General features: G+C 50.3%; 1 protein-coding gene across 2 annotated transcripts in view; it reads left to right on the plus strand.

The window, feature by feature from the left end:
- Window positions 1-12,752, plus strand: part of KDF1 (keratinocyte differentiation factor 1) — a 55,350-nt gene extending 42,598 nt beyond the window's left edge. The window contains exons 5-10 of one of the 2 annotated variants that reach the window (XM_090057024.1): window positions 898-1,713; window positions 2,468-2,641; window positions 4,100-5,512; window positions 7,282-8,399; window positions 10,118-10,192; window positions 10,852-12,752. In XM_090057024.1, coding sequence (XP_089913150.1) covers window positions 7,301-8,399; window positions 10,118-10,192; window positions 10,852-10,934 — 1,257 coding nt within the window. In that variant the 5' untranslated portion in view covers window positions 898-1,713; window positions 2,468-2,641; window positions 4,100-5,512; window positions 7,282-7,300 and the 3' untranslated portion in view covers window positions 10,935-12,752. The remainder of the gene's footprint in view (window positions 1-897; window positions 1,714-2,467; window positions 2,642-4,099; window positions 5,513-7,281; window positions 8,400-10,117; window positions 10,193-10,851) is intronic. The other variant, XM_090057025.1, reaches the window with a different exon arrangement.
- The last annotated feature ends 1,060 nt before the right edge of the window (window positions 12,753-13,812 follow it).

Genomic DNA, 13,812 nt, shown 5'->3' on the forward strand with positions numbered 1-13,812 from the left:
AACACATGACTGACTGGGAGTCAGGACTGCTGGATCCGGCTCCTGTGTCTGCTGCTGAGTCACTGCGTGAACCTTTCTCTTTCTCTTTCCCTCTGTGTGCCTCTACCACTTCATCTGTCAGGGATAAAGGTACTGACTTGAGGTCCAGAGAGGGTGAAGTTGTTCCTGTTTGTCCAGTGTGTTAAGCTCCACACCTGGACTGCACGGGAGGAAGACAGTCACTGCTGGTCATGAGGAAATTTGGAAGTGATACTGGTCGATGGTTGATGCATAACTTCGGGGTAGATTCCAGGGCCCCTTCTTCCACTCCATCCTGTGTGAACCAGAAACCATGAGACTGAATGACTGAGAGGGTGTCTTGGGTCACTGAAAGCCTCTGACACTCTGGCATAACCTGGAGCATGTTCGAGTCCCACTGCAACACCTGGAGCCCTGGGAGGGGCCAGGACTTTTTCCAGATTGACTGCAGCGGACAGAACAGGCTTTCAAATAGGCCGCCCCCTCAGCCTCCGCTAACGAGACTTCTAAGCAGTCTCCAAAGCTTCCTTCCACCGGGAGCTCAGAGCCTGCACTACACAGACCCCAAGGAGCCTGCCTGACGTCAGCTGCTGCCTTATGTGCCGCCAGCTGAGCAGCTCTCGCCTCCATGGTGCTGACTAATGCAGCCTGCTGCTGTCACATTGAGTAGAGCTCAGCAGCAAATCGATCTTCTCTTCCCACCCAAGCCACGTTCCTGCTGTCACTAGTGCTTGGAGTCTGCTCAGTGCCCAGCCTTTGCATAAGGCCCTGGCATCCCCTTTAGAAGCAACTTCTCCAAGCACCATAGAAACTTATTTTTCTCTGGCGCTGTAAGTTGGCAAAAGTATCCTTTCTGATAGCCTTGTGTCCTGCACACAGAAATCCTGCTGGAAACCACATGCGGACAGAACAAGTTCAGGAAGTGACCTGCACAGCAAAGAAAGAGAAGAGAACATTGACCACAAGTTTGGAAGGACCCAACATGAGCTAAGTCCAGGACATTACACACTCCCAGGGGCAGCATTAGCAGTGGAGCTGAACTGGTTTAGTCTACATCCAGTTTTGCCTTATCCCAAATAAAACTCAATGCATTTACAGCTTAGAAGGTGACAGTGGGGGTTGGAGGAATGCAGCAGACAGGCAAATAGGAACCATAGGAGCCAAATGGCTTCAAATATGGCTGAACCCAAAGCAAACTGTCAGACCCCAGCAGCCCTGAACCCTGTGGAGAGTTGAGTTCACAGCTTGGAGCCAGGCGTAGCAATGCAGTAATAATGAATAAATAATGCCTGGGTGGCATTTCACAGCCTTGCTTTGTATTTTAGGCACGCGGTGAGGGAATGGGCAATGCATTTCCTAGCTGTGCTTCAAACTGCACACAAATCAAATGCCAACCAGCTAAAGGACAAAGAGCTGGAATCCAGCACAGTGCTGTCATGCCAGAGGCTTAAACCAATAAGCAGGCTTTGTGCCCTTTAGAAAAAGAACCAGCTCCTGGTAGTAACACGGTCTTTTGTACTGATCCTTCTCTCTCTCTCGCTCTCATTCTTGCAAACTGGCCGGCAGGCACATCTCAGACAATCTGCATCTGTCTCAACCACGCTCTGACTCCATGGGTTCTGCTTCTGTCTGTTGGACACCTGCCTCGATCCTCCATTTCTCCTCCCCCAGGTGTCCAGTGGGGGCTTTGTGCAGGTGATGTACACCACTGCTTCCATCCTCTCACCAATTCCTCAGTGAAGAACAAAGTGGTCCCTACCACCATCCATCCCTCCCTCCCACCTCCTCTAGGGGAGTGAGTCACCAGCACTCAAAGAAAGATAGTGAGTCACTGGGGCTGGCAAGAAAACAGAATGAATGAGTGGTGCTGCCTGTCAGGCCTGCGCAGCACAGTAGCATCTGCAGCACGCATAATGACACACCCCTCTGTGCGGAGGGACATCCCTCAGGGAGGACAAGCACAGAAACTCCTTGCCCTCAGGCTAGTAGGGAACATGTTTGCACTAGATGTATTTTCTTTACATTACACATCCCTGCTGCTGCACTGCTGCCACTGCTGTGGGCACCACCCCAGCAGCACCAGTGTAAACCAGTCACTGACATTCATTTCACAGTGTGCAGAGCAGGACCATGCAAGGAGGGGACTGAAATGCCAGTGACTATTGCTGCCTTGTCTCTGATGCAGGTATCATCGCTGTTCTCAGCAGTGGGTCTGTACCAGTAGAATGTGTTAAACAAGCACATTCAGTGTAGGCAGGTCTATGAGAAGTCCAGTTGACGTAGGGCTTGATCCAGAGCCCCTTGGAATCAGAGGGAAAATTTAAATTTCTGAGTTAAAACTTTCCTGCCTTTATGGGTCCTTGAAGACCCACTCTGGTCAGGAAATGTAGGGGTCACTGGACACTTTGTAGGAGGCCTTGCTTCATGTGGTTCTGCTCTTTTGTTTCAGATCCTTCTGCATTTCTGGGCATTGCAGTGGGGCACTGGGAGATGAACGCCTTCCTGAATGCCCAGCTCTTACTGCTCAGTGACAGAGCATCGAGAGAGGATGCTGAAGCTAGGAACCACAGGAATGGCATGTACAGAACACAAAGTCTATGACCACACACCTCCAAACCCTGCTGTGGGTAATGCTTGACTACCTGGCTATTAAGTTGAAGGCCTGGCAGCAAGAGTGATGGCTATCTGTAAGCATTGGAAAGATCAGATCCTGGGCAGACCAAGAATAAAACCAGTGGCATATCTTAAAGCCCCAGTTAGTGATGCAGTTACACACATGCTCATTTCTGACCACATGCTTAAATCCTGTGGGATTTGTCATGTTACCAGGCACTTCCAGTGGAGGACTTTTCACTCTGGAACTTGCTTCTCCTCTTTATTCATTATGACCAGAGATTACTGCTTTCCTGGGCTCAGTGCTTACATTTGCTGGCCCACAGAAGGCAGCAGGGTCCAATGGCTGGGAGTCAGGAGATCTGGGTTCTGGTTGACAGGTTAGGTAACCTCAAAAACGTTACTTTGGGACAACATTTGCAAAAGGGTCTGATTTGGTGTGACTCCATCTTTGTGGGGCCCAGCCCCAGGCATCGAGGCCTAAATCCTCAAAGGTGTATAAGTTGTTAACACCCATGGGAATCGGTGGGAGTTAGGTCCCTACAGACCTTTGATCGTCTCAGCCTCAGGACCTGCTTCCCAGCCCCAATCCTAGGCAAAGTCACTAAGTGTTGTGGGTGCTCAGCTACTCTAAGAATCGGGCCTGAAGTGTCTCACAATGCGCATCCCAAGTCAGGGGCCTGTTTTGCAACTGTTGGCAGTAATCCAGCTATTCCTCAGTTTCCTCATCTATAAAATGAGGGTGGCCTTTGCATAGCATTTGAGGTCCATGCACAAAGACCATGGTGCAAGTGTTATGTCTTAATGCGACCCAGGCTTTGGTCAGAGCGGGTGACAGCAGGGTGCACTTTTGCTTCAGAGGGCATGTCTGCACCTTGCTGGACAGTGCCCTGCCCACTCACTCCTGCTTCGCATGTGTCATACACTGGCAAGATGTCATGTAGCCATTCCCTGGCACGAGCCCAAGGCATGCCCAACACTATTCTCAGGTGTTCTGGCTCTGCCACGCTCACTAGAGTCACTACGTGACATTCCTCCGGTGTGCAGCAGGCGTGCGGAAGGCAGGAACAAATGAGATGCGTTTTCCTGCCAAAGCAGAGTCTACAGGGTGTGCAGATGCTGTGAGAGGGGGGTCAGGCATTTGGCCATAGCAAGTAGAATTAGGTGATGCTTTCTTTCCCAGACATAGGCCAGGAAACCATGTGATGTCTCTTTCTTTTTTAATCGTCTCCAAATATAAGGAATGACAAGGCCACAGTGTGCGGGGGGATAGTTATGAGGGTGGGGGAACAGCAGACATTACAAGGAGGGGAGGCAGGCCTTTGTAGAAGAACTAGCTATCATTCCCACAGTGGGCAGGGAGTTTGAGCTAATTAGTTTCGCAGGTTTCTTCAGAGTGACTCTGGTGCTTTGATTTCCTATGTGTGTGCTTCTTTAAATTCTCTCTTCACTCGCTTGTTATTTCCAGGTTCATTGAGAGAAGGGTCTTTTAAGGAGGGAGTGAAGCAGAGAGCAGTGTGCGCACAGCACAGCATGACTCAAGAATGCAGTCACCGCACACTGTGGAGCAGCAGATTGCAGTAGCACATCCATCATAAAAGGATTCAGAAGCCCCCAGAGAGTCCGGGGGGGGACGGCAATCTGGTATTCTAGCCACTAGCCCACGCTCCCAATGCAGACTAACAAGCCAGTGCTTTGAGTTGTAGTGCGAATTGCAGCTTTCTGCAGGCCCCTGCTAGCCAGACACTGCCTCCCCCCTTCTCCGCAGCCATCACGTCATCGTGCTTCAGGCGCGTTCACTTCCAGTTCAGCGTAAAGGGGCCGGGGGTCGCACTCCATCTGCCCTGGCCTTTGGCTGCAGAGATGCTTTCCCTTCCTACCTCATGCAGCTCACGCCTCGCAGGGAAACCGTTCTCTAAAGGCGTCAGAGTCCGGGCGATCTTTTGCTTCTCGTCGTCACCGCGCCCCGTGCCTGCACCCGCAGCCCCTCTCCGCTCCGTCCCCAGTACAAGGCTGTCCGGCCCACACCCAGGGCAGAGCTAAGGCTGGGGGAGAGCCGGGGCCCCTGTTCTGCGCCGAGCCCGGGGGGCCAAGGCCCGCTCCCAGGCGCCGGGGCTGCCGCCTGCCCCTCACCTCCTCACGGTGTCACAGCTCTCAGGGAGAAGGGTGCCGGACAGCTGCTCAGGCTGCTTCACACCAGGACCCGTCCCGACCCAGTGCCATTTTTGCTCCCGACCCTTTCAGGGAAGCTCTGATCGAGTCCAACCCCAAAGCTCTGGCATGCTGCAGGAGGGGCTCCAGCCGCTAGTGCGGCAGTACGCCCATTTCATAGGTCGGCAAAGCGAGCCGCAGCTCCGGGCTCAGAACTCGCGCCGGGCGGAGGGAGGGAGCTGGGCGGGGCACGGCGGAGAGGAGCTTCGCGTCGGCAGGAAGCGTGTCCCGCGCGGCGGCCCGTAGGCGCGGTCACGTGGGCGCACCTGGCCAGGTGAGGGAGGGGCCGGGCGCCGCTCACCTGGCTCGGCAGGTAACACCAGGCCCGGGGACCCCCCGCGGCACCGCCCCCCCCGCCGGGCCCCGGCTGCGGCTCGAGGCCTCCCGTTCCCCGGGGGAGCGGCGCAGGATCGGGCCCAGGGGTCCTGGCCGGGCCCACCCCGCAGGTTGTCGGGTGTCGCGCGTCGGGGCAGAGAAGGGGCCGGAAATACCCAGAGCCGCGGCGGCTCGGAGAGCCTGAACACCCCCTTCTGTCCCACCCTTTCCAGACGCGGCGTCGCGTCCTCCTCCGCGCGCCCCGGGCCCTCGGGGGAGCGACCCCCGGAACAGATGCCAGACGTCTCCTGAAGGCTGTCGCCGCCGGAGACAGGAGGAGGCTGTTGCCCGCATCGTGAGTATCACTTGAGGACGGTCCAGCTCTTTGCGCCCCTTTATCTTCTGTAGAATTGGGGGGCAGTAACCTGGCGAGTCTGCCTTCGTATCTCGGGATCTTACATCTGTAAGGGACTGACGGCCTAGGACGTGTCCGATCTCATGGTGGGACCTCGGTGTGAGGATGAATAACCCTTTGCTGTTGCCCACGGTCACATCCCACATCAGTTTGGACGGGTTTTTTTGATGCGTGACAACCGGATGTAACCGAGGTGTTGGCTTGTTGCAAAAATGCGGCGTGCTCCCAGCACCTGCCAAACCCAGCAGGAGCCCCAAGTGCTCGGCTGCTTTACAAAGCAGTTTGCCTGGGTGTTTACACTTAAAATATGGACTGAGAATATGTGAAAGGGAGTTCCCAGGAGATGGGCTTTTATACGTGTCAGCCAACGTAAAGAAGCAAAAATGACACTAGAAAGCAGCAGTACCTGGGGCTGGAGAGTTTACCCCTCCCTCCATCCCCTGCAGTGCCTGTTATTTCATGGGGTCTAATGCTCCTGCCTTTAAAAGGTGGCAGTGGCCAGCTGAGGTAGGACAGATATATTTTAGGATTTTCCTAAAATCCTAAAATGAATCCTAGCATGAACTTCGCAGGAAGCAGGCAAACTGCAGCCAGGTTCTGACAACTTAATAATCAGCCCAGACTAGTAAGGGCTGGCATTATCCAAGAAGCTTCGAAATGCTGCAGAATGATGGGCCCCAAAGAGAGTGGGGGATGGATGGCCACAATTACAGCCCAGCAAGAAAGAGACGGGTACATGTCAGCCCAAGTTCTAGGTATTTAACTTTCCTCATAACACACAAAGATTTAATTTGCCCAGCTGCTGTTTGCTAGATGTCTGGAACTAAAAGTCTGCATACTGTGTTAGAAGAGGATGCAGATAGATGAGAGCAGAAAGGAAGTACCTTTGCCAAGCGTTTTGTTTTTCAGTTGTCACAGGTAGCCAGGTGCCCAGGCAGGAACAGTATAACGGTCAAATACAGCCCGACGCTTCACAGTTTACTTCCGAGGGCTGATTTGAGACCAGCTTGACAACAACTTTTTTTTGTTCACTTTCATAAAAGTGTCAGTGATGCAAACAAAAATGAAACACAGTCAAGTCTCTCTCCGAGGTGGTTAGCACAACATGGCAATAACTGTTGTAAACAATTCATGCTAGCACTAAATCCCTTGAATTCACTTAACGCCAAGTAGCTGAGAGCTCCACAACTGAGTTGGCTGCTTTTATAATGATCAATGGATTGTCATCTTCTCCTGGGCATGGTGTGTTTTGAAATGGATACGGCTCATTCTTGGAGCCCAGCTTAATCCTAAAGAATGCAAGACAAAGGGGAAATTGTTCAAAGGTAGAATGTGTAAAGGGAGACTGTCAGTTGGCCCCACCTGCAGTGGTGCCAGTCATTGTTATGCCTCTTGAACAGCAGCTCCAGAGGCAAACTCGCCTTCCAGCTGTGCCAGGGAAGCATTTTCTGAAAGTTCTAGTGACCCTGATGCCTCTGAAACTACTGCTAAAGTTGCCTTAAAATTGCTTTTCCAATTTGCAGTTTTATGTTGGAAGATATTGAAAACTAGACAGATGAAAGCCCTGGGAAACGTGTTGTAGGGAATGAGCCTGCCCTGGCCCAGAGGTGGGTCAGAAAATGATTTTCTTATGGTCTTTAGACACTGGCTAGCCCTAGAGGTATGGTGACAGTGGCCCTGACCTTGATACAAGCCCTTTTGTTCTTCAGGTGTCTGAGGTGGGCAGCCATGTGGGGAAGGCGAGCAGGACACCCTCAAGAATTAAGCAGCAAGTACCCAATGAACCTGTTGTACCAGGATGCTGTGCCCCAAAGGTGCACCCCATCCCAGGAGAGTGACATCAGTCTGGAAGTGTTTAGTGGATCAACCCCTGAACTCAAGCAGAGCCATAAGGCAGCTCAGCAAGCACGGGGCAGGAAAGCCCGCAAAGCTGACTCCAGGGACTCCAATGGGAGGGAGACGGAAACAATTTCCTTTATCTCCGGCACTGCAGAGGCTCCGCAGGCCCAGAGCTCTTGCTGTTCCTCTTTGTCTCAGGCCTGGAGCACCTACAAAGCTGTCTTCTGCTGTATAGTGACCTGTGGGGGCTGCTGTCAGGACTGCAGCGTTCGTATCCCCTACACAGGACACGCTGAGATTTTGGTAGATGATGGGAAGAACAGAGAGTATAACGGACGGTTGTCTAACAATAGTCCTGTCAACCTGTCCCCCACTGAAAAGAATGGAAACCCAAGCAGAAAGCCTATTATGGGGAGCAGCTTCAGTTACCCAGATGTGAAACTGAAGGGTATCCCTGTCTATCCAAATCGGAGCCCCAGCCACCAACTAGAAGCAGATTCATGCTATAAGGAGCCCCTACCAGAGAAGACCTTCAGGAACAGCATAGAAAAGCCACCGCCCCCTGGCAGCCAGCGGAGCTCTGAGGAGTATTACTCCTTCCACGAGTCTGACCTGGACCTCAGCGAGATGAGCAGCTCCATGTCCAGCAGGGAGATTGATGTCTTGATCTTCAAGAAACTGACGGAGCTGTTCAGCGTCCATCAAATCGATGAGCTGGCCAAGTGCACGTCGGACACCGTCTTCCTGGAGAAGACTAACAAAATCTCGGACCTCATCAACAGCATCACTCAGGACTACAACCTGGATGAGCAGGATGCGGAGTGCAGGCTGGTCCGAGGCATCATACGCATCAGCACCCGGAAAAGCAGGGTCCGGCCACACGTTTGTATCCCTGCGACCCAGAGCCATGAGGAGAGGACAAGCAGAGGCAACCCACCGGACAGTGGCAACGAAACCATGCCAGAGTCCGTAGTCATCAGCCAAGATGGTATGTGCAAGTTCCTTTCCTAGAGCGGCGTTGTTGCTCAGCCCCCTCTCCAAGGGCTGGCTTCATTCTTGAGGTATTGAAGCCCCAGACTTGAGAGCAACTAGATTTTGCAGGGGGGCAGTTGATAACTAAACTGTGGATTCAGGGATTGCTTTTGGGTTGGAGGAATCCTTCATGTCCAAAATGCTGAACAGTTTCAGTTCACACCAGTCACCCTCAATGATCTACAGTGCACGCTTCCAGAAAACACACTGCTCTTTACTCTGCCAGTGAGCGATCTGAGGGGCCAGTCATTCTGACCCTATTTGAATTCCCTCCCCATCTGTAACCTAGTAAGTGAGACCAGGAGCCAAACTCAACAGGTGACCCAGCAATCTGGCATAGGCTAGAGCCCTTCCACTAAGACTTCTCAGCTGGCCCTCTTCATCAGCGCTTGCCCAATGCTGCTAGACAAAGTTTGCTTCCTTCTGTTGCTTTCTTCCCTGTCTTGCTTTGTCTCTGTGTGGAGCCTAGAGGACCTTCTGGTAGCAAGGCAGAGTCATAGAAGAGTAGGTCTGGAAGGGACTCTGGGAGGTCACTTCAAGTCCACCCCCCTGCTCAAGGCAGGATCAGCCCTGTCTAAACCATTCTAGATGAGTGCTTGTCTTACTTGCTCTTAGGGACTTCCAAGGATGGAGATTCCCTGGTCTCTGTAGGTGATTTGTTCCAGTGCTTAACCACCTTCTTCCTCGTATCCAACTTGCATTTCTCTCATTGCTATTTAAGGCTGTTGCTCCTTGTCTTGTTCCTCGTGGCTGTGCATCAGACACTTGTTCTCTCTGAGCACGCCTGGACATCGGGGTAAGGTTTCTCAAGTCATGTGAATCCTAGTCCTACCATGTTTATTCTTCAACCCCTTTGGTTCTCTTGAAAAAATTCTTCTCCCCAAACCCCATTTGTAACTTAGGGCTGGTCTGTGTCATGGCAGTGGTGCATCCTGGGGAGGATGCACCACTGCCACCCCAAGTCCACAGACACACTCCAGAGCCAAGTGTTGGCCATTGAGGCTGCTATGGTCTGGTTTCTGAGCCGCTGCCCTCAGGCCACTGAAGACCGAGACCAGTGGACTTGGTGTGTCCAGCCCCGTGTTCCCTGGGACATGCTACTGCTGTGGCATAAACAAATGCTTAGACTTCAGTAATATTGCAGATCATCTGGGGTGCCTGATGAGACTGCTTGTCAGTCTGTCGTCTTTACTTACATCTTGCTAGTTACCTGCTGATATCAGAAGTGATCAAAACTCAACAGGGAAGGGGGACTGCTTGCAGAGTATGAAAGCCTCTTTCTATCAAATGTGCTCTCCTACTTCTCTGTAGCTTGAATCTAACCAGTAGGATCAGCTACAAGGCACATTGCATTAGAGACGCTTGAAGAGGTGAGTATTGATGAGAGGGTGTTTGAAGGGAGAATGGGAAAAGCTGGTCTACTGTGGTCTCCTAGTTTCATTAAAATGTTACTATTCCTTGCACTGAAGTAATTAGCAGAGGGACCTACAATGTTCAGGCAAGCACCTGTCCTCTTATACAGCTACAGAATAAATCAATACCTAGTTATCCCTAAGAAACAAATGATCGTGACTCTAGAGGGAGAGCTTGTTATACTAGCATGCAGCTTTGGGCACAGGGTTATGTACACCTTGAGGTATTTCTCTTCTCAGCACATCCTAATCTTCTTTCTAGATTTGGCTGTGCAGATATCAGAGGAAACACCAGCAGATGTAATAGCCAGGAACATGAGGCGGCACAGCGCTGCAGGTAACCGGTCCATCTTGGGCTCCTAGGTTTATGGTGATGGTGGTAATAATCAGTGATAGTAGTGATGATCAGGCCTCCCCAAGTGTCAAGAGTGGGATAATACCTGGCTTGGGCATTGGAAGGTATATGACTGAGACTCGTGGACACTTAAACATTTGAATGGAGTTTGGGGTTTGTGTTCAGAGTGTTTCCCATGTAGACCCTCACTGGTGCAAAAAGCAATAAAACGGCAATCAGATCTTAGACCTCCTGCACACTGCTCCTTGGACCTGGGAATTTTCAGGCCCATATATTCTGGCAGAGTTTGAAAGGAATCAGAATCCTGATTCAGGATGGGATTCTGGATGCATTATACAAACTGAGGCAATTTACAATGGAAGCAAAGCAGATGAAGAACATTATTAGCAGATCTCTTGGTTCTTTTCCTCACCCTTGTTTTGGGCTAAGAGACTGGTCCTCCCTGTAAATGTGAAGTTCTCCCTTCCTCCTCCAATACTGTAAAACTCCAGGGTTATTTCTTGGCTGAGGGCTTCATGAAGCTCTCTTCTCCCACACAGTGCATGAGGCCCTTTGGGGTAGCGCTGTCTGGCTTTCAAAGACCTTTTAGCCGTAGTGGGTGTGATTCTGTGAGGACTTATCGATTCTCCTTTCTTTTCAAGGATCTCCAACGAGCAGAGATTCCTCCTTCCAGGACACAGAGACTGACTCATCTGGGGCACCTCTGCTTCAGGTTTACTGTTAGGGAAACGGACTGAAGCAGCATGCTGTGAGCACAGAGGTTGCAGGGTCTTATTGCACATGGAGTTTCTCGTCTTTTTTAACACAAAATATGCTGTGCCACTTTATTTTTTCAATTACTTTTCCTTGTTTCACACCTAACTTGCTCCTTGGCCTGTGAGTCACGTTGAAGGTTTTTGGACTGTAACATAACCCTAAGGAAATGGACTGTGTTTAGTCTCTACAGTTCATTTAGTGCTTGGTCTCTTATGGAGGCAGCTGATAAAGCAACCAAACAAAATGGTGCCACTGGTTCAATGGACAGCTTCAATGCGATGCACTCTATTGAGACCCAGCTTTCATCACCATTACTAAACAGCCATTGGATACCTCCTTTCAGTCACTGCCAAAGTGGTGTGAATCACACAAGGAATTAAACAATTACAGGTAGTGATGTGTAACTTATAGGCCAATCAGGATCCTCTCCTTTCCTCTCGCAGCATAGATGACTTTGGGGTCTGTTGTTCACTTTTTGGGGAGACCTCAGAACTCAGGTCTTGGCAGGGAAGAAAAAGACCTGGTTTTTAATTGCAAAGCTCTGCCCATTAGCCCACAGAGAAGCTCTGCCTAGGTGTTTGAGAGCTAAACTGCCTTGTCATCCTTTCTGCAACCAGTTGCAAAACAATTAGCTTGTCCTTTGCTACCCTATAGGCATTACTGCTTGAAGGGAGGAGCTTTGCAGCTTGCATTTCTCCATACATTTTTTTTTTATCAGAACATCAAACAAAGCTGGCTGTGAGATTTAAGTGCCTTTGAATAGAAAAATGTTTGGTGGTCAGATGGACCAGCAATAAAACCAAGGGAGTCCAGTGCTGCTGGAGTGTGTGATAGAAGCAGAGTTGGGTTCTGGGCCCTGTGTTTGGTGTGCATCCCACATCTGTACCTATGCAAATTTTGAAGGTGGCCTTAGCTTAAAGGTTGACGGTTGACTGTACAGTCTCTGTACATCTCCTAGGCTTTAAAAGATGTGGGTGCTGTAGTTCCTTGTCCAGTCCCTGGGACCTTATGTAACCGACAGCGGTGAGCAAAAGCCTTTGAATTGTACCATTCAGCTAACTCATGTTTCAGTCCTACTTGGACTCGGCATTCTTGTAAATGACTTGTTTTAAAAAAAGAGAAGAAAAATCTATGGTATTTTTGTAAATAATGGACATTGGAAATGCTTAATCATGAGACGGCACTGATTAGATGATTGCATGTAGCCTGTTTAATGTGATTTTCATATCATTTAAAGCTGCTTCCAACCTCACTTGTTTCTTTTGGGCATCTGTTTTGGTTTGGACCTTTGGCAGGCTCAGAGAGAGGTTCTGGAAATTTGGGGGGTCACTGAGACACTGGTGGCTTTGAGTGGCTTTTTGGCTTTGTTTTTAAAGCAGTTGAATGTAAAAATTTTAAAAGCCTCTCATTCATGGGAGGAGCTGATCTGGGTTGGGGCAAGGTCTCCTAGGAAATAGAGCTTGATTTGTACATATGTAACTTTGTATGCTGCATTTACTTGCTGGGCTGTGCTGGCTTCTCGCTTCTGAACTGATTTGTCAAGATGTAGCTGGAGAAGTTTCCATTTTTAAAGTGCTCATGTAAATGACATGGACGAGCCCAGCAGTTTTGTGTGGGTGGAACATCTTGGATAACGCCTGAAGAAGTGACTTGGGGAAAAGCTGCTGGAAGTGGCTACATGGTTGCAATAACAGCTTTTCTTTTCATATGTCTCTACAACCGCTTTTCTAGCCTTTGTCCTCCAAGTCCCTTCAAATGTATGTAGATTAGGTTTGTAAAAAGAAAAAAAGCTGAGTCAGTCCCCAAAACTAGTGTTACTGTGGTGTCTCCTGGGGGTCCTTCTTCATGCCTTCCCTTCCAAAAATGTCTCTCTCATTCTTTGGCAGTTTTAAATCGCTCCATGAGTGATTGTGCTTTTAAATCGGATGGATGGAGGGCACTACTGCTGGGATCAAGGAGGGAAGGGGAGGGTGCCCTTCAGTTGGCTAGCAGCAGCACAAGTGTCTGTATTTAACCATTCGGCAAAGTCTGTGTATGTTTGTTGAGTTGATTTCAATGCAACCTGTTATCTGGGGAGCAGCAAGGGCCTGTACCAGTGAAGGAGCTTCTTGGGAGCTGGCTGGGTGTTAGTTGGAATTGTGGGGACTGATACAGGGGACCCTTGAAAGAAAGCTCGGACTCAGATCCTCCACGTTGAGTGTCCAAACCCTCTCATGAAAGGCCAGGAGGGTAGCCAGGGCTTTTTTTTTTCCCTGACCCCCTGACTTGAAGGACCAGTTTTACGCTTTATTTCATTTTTCTAACTAACAGGTAGTTTGCAAAGTCCCAATCCCTGCTACAGACCAGCTCCTGTACCCAATGCTGCTGGGGTGGAGTGATAATACTGAGCCCTGGCTCCCAAGACGAAGGCAGGGCTGGGTGCCTGTGTTAGAGCAACTAACTACCTTCTCAGTAGATTTTTTTTTTTCCCCCAAAGGTGATAGTAGGAGTGGGGGAATTAAGAATCGGTATCAAGCCCTTCTTTCCTTTGTAAGGTGCTTCCTAGTGACGGGCAGGCATCAGTAATATTGACTTAACACCTGCTGTTTGCCTGGAAGTGTTTTAAAACCATAGTAACTTCCTGGATCAGGGCAGGGGCCTCGTCCACTGAACCCTACAGTGTTCCATTTCTGAGATGCCATTTGAATGATACTGCAAACCTACCATCTCTGTTCACTACGTCGGGGCAGCCTTTTTGGCAGGTGTGCTACAAATTTAAGGCCATGTCCCCCCTGGGTGCCACCCGATCCCCCTCCTCTGCTCGAGATGCTGCTCTTTTCTGTTCCCTATCTGCCACTGTGTTCCAG

This window comes from Crocodylus siamensis, chromosome 7 (genome assembly GCF_052110815.1).
Source record: "Crocodylus siamensis isolate JL-2025a chromosome 7, ASM5211081v1, whole genome shotgun sequence".
Taxonomy (NCBI): domain Eukaryota; kingdom Metazoa; phylum Chordata; order Crocodylia; family Crocodylidae; genus Crocodylus; species Crocodylus siamensis.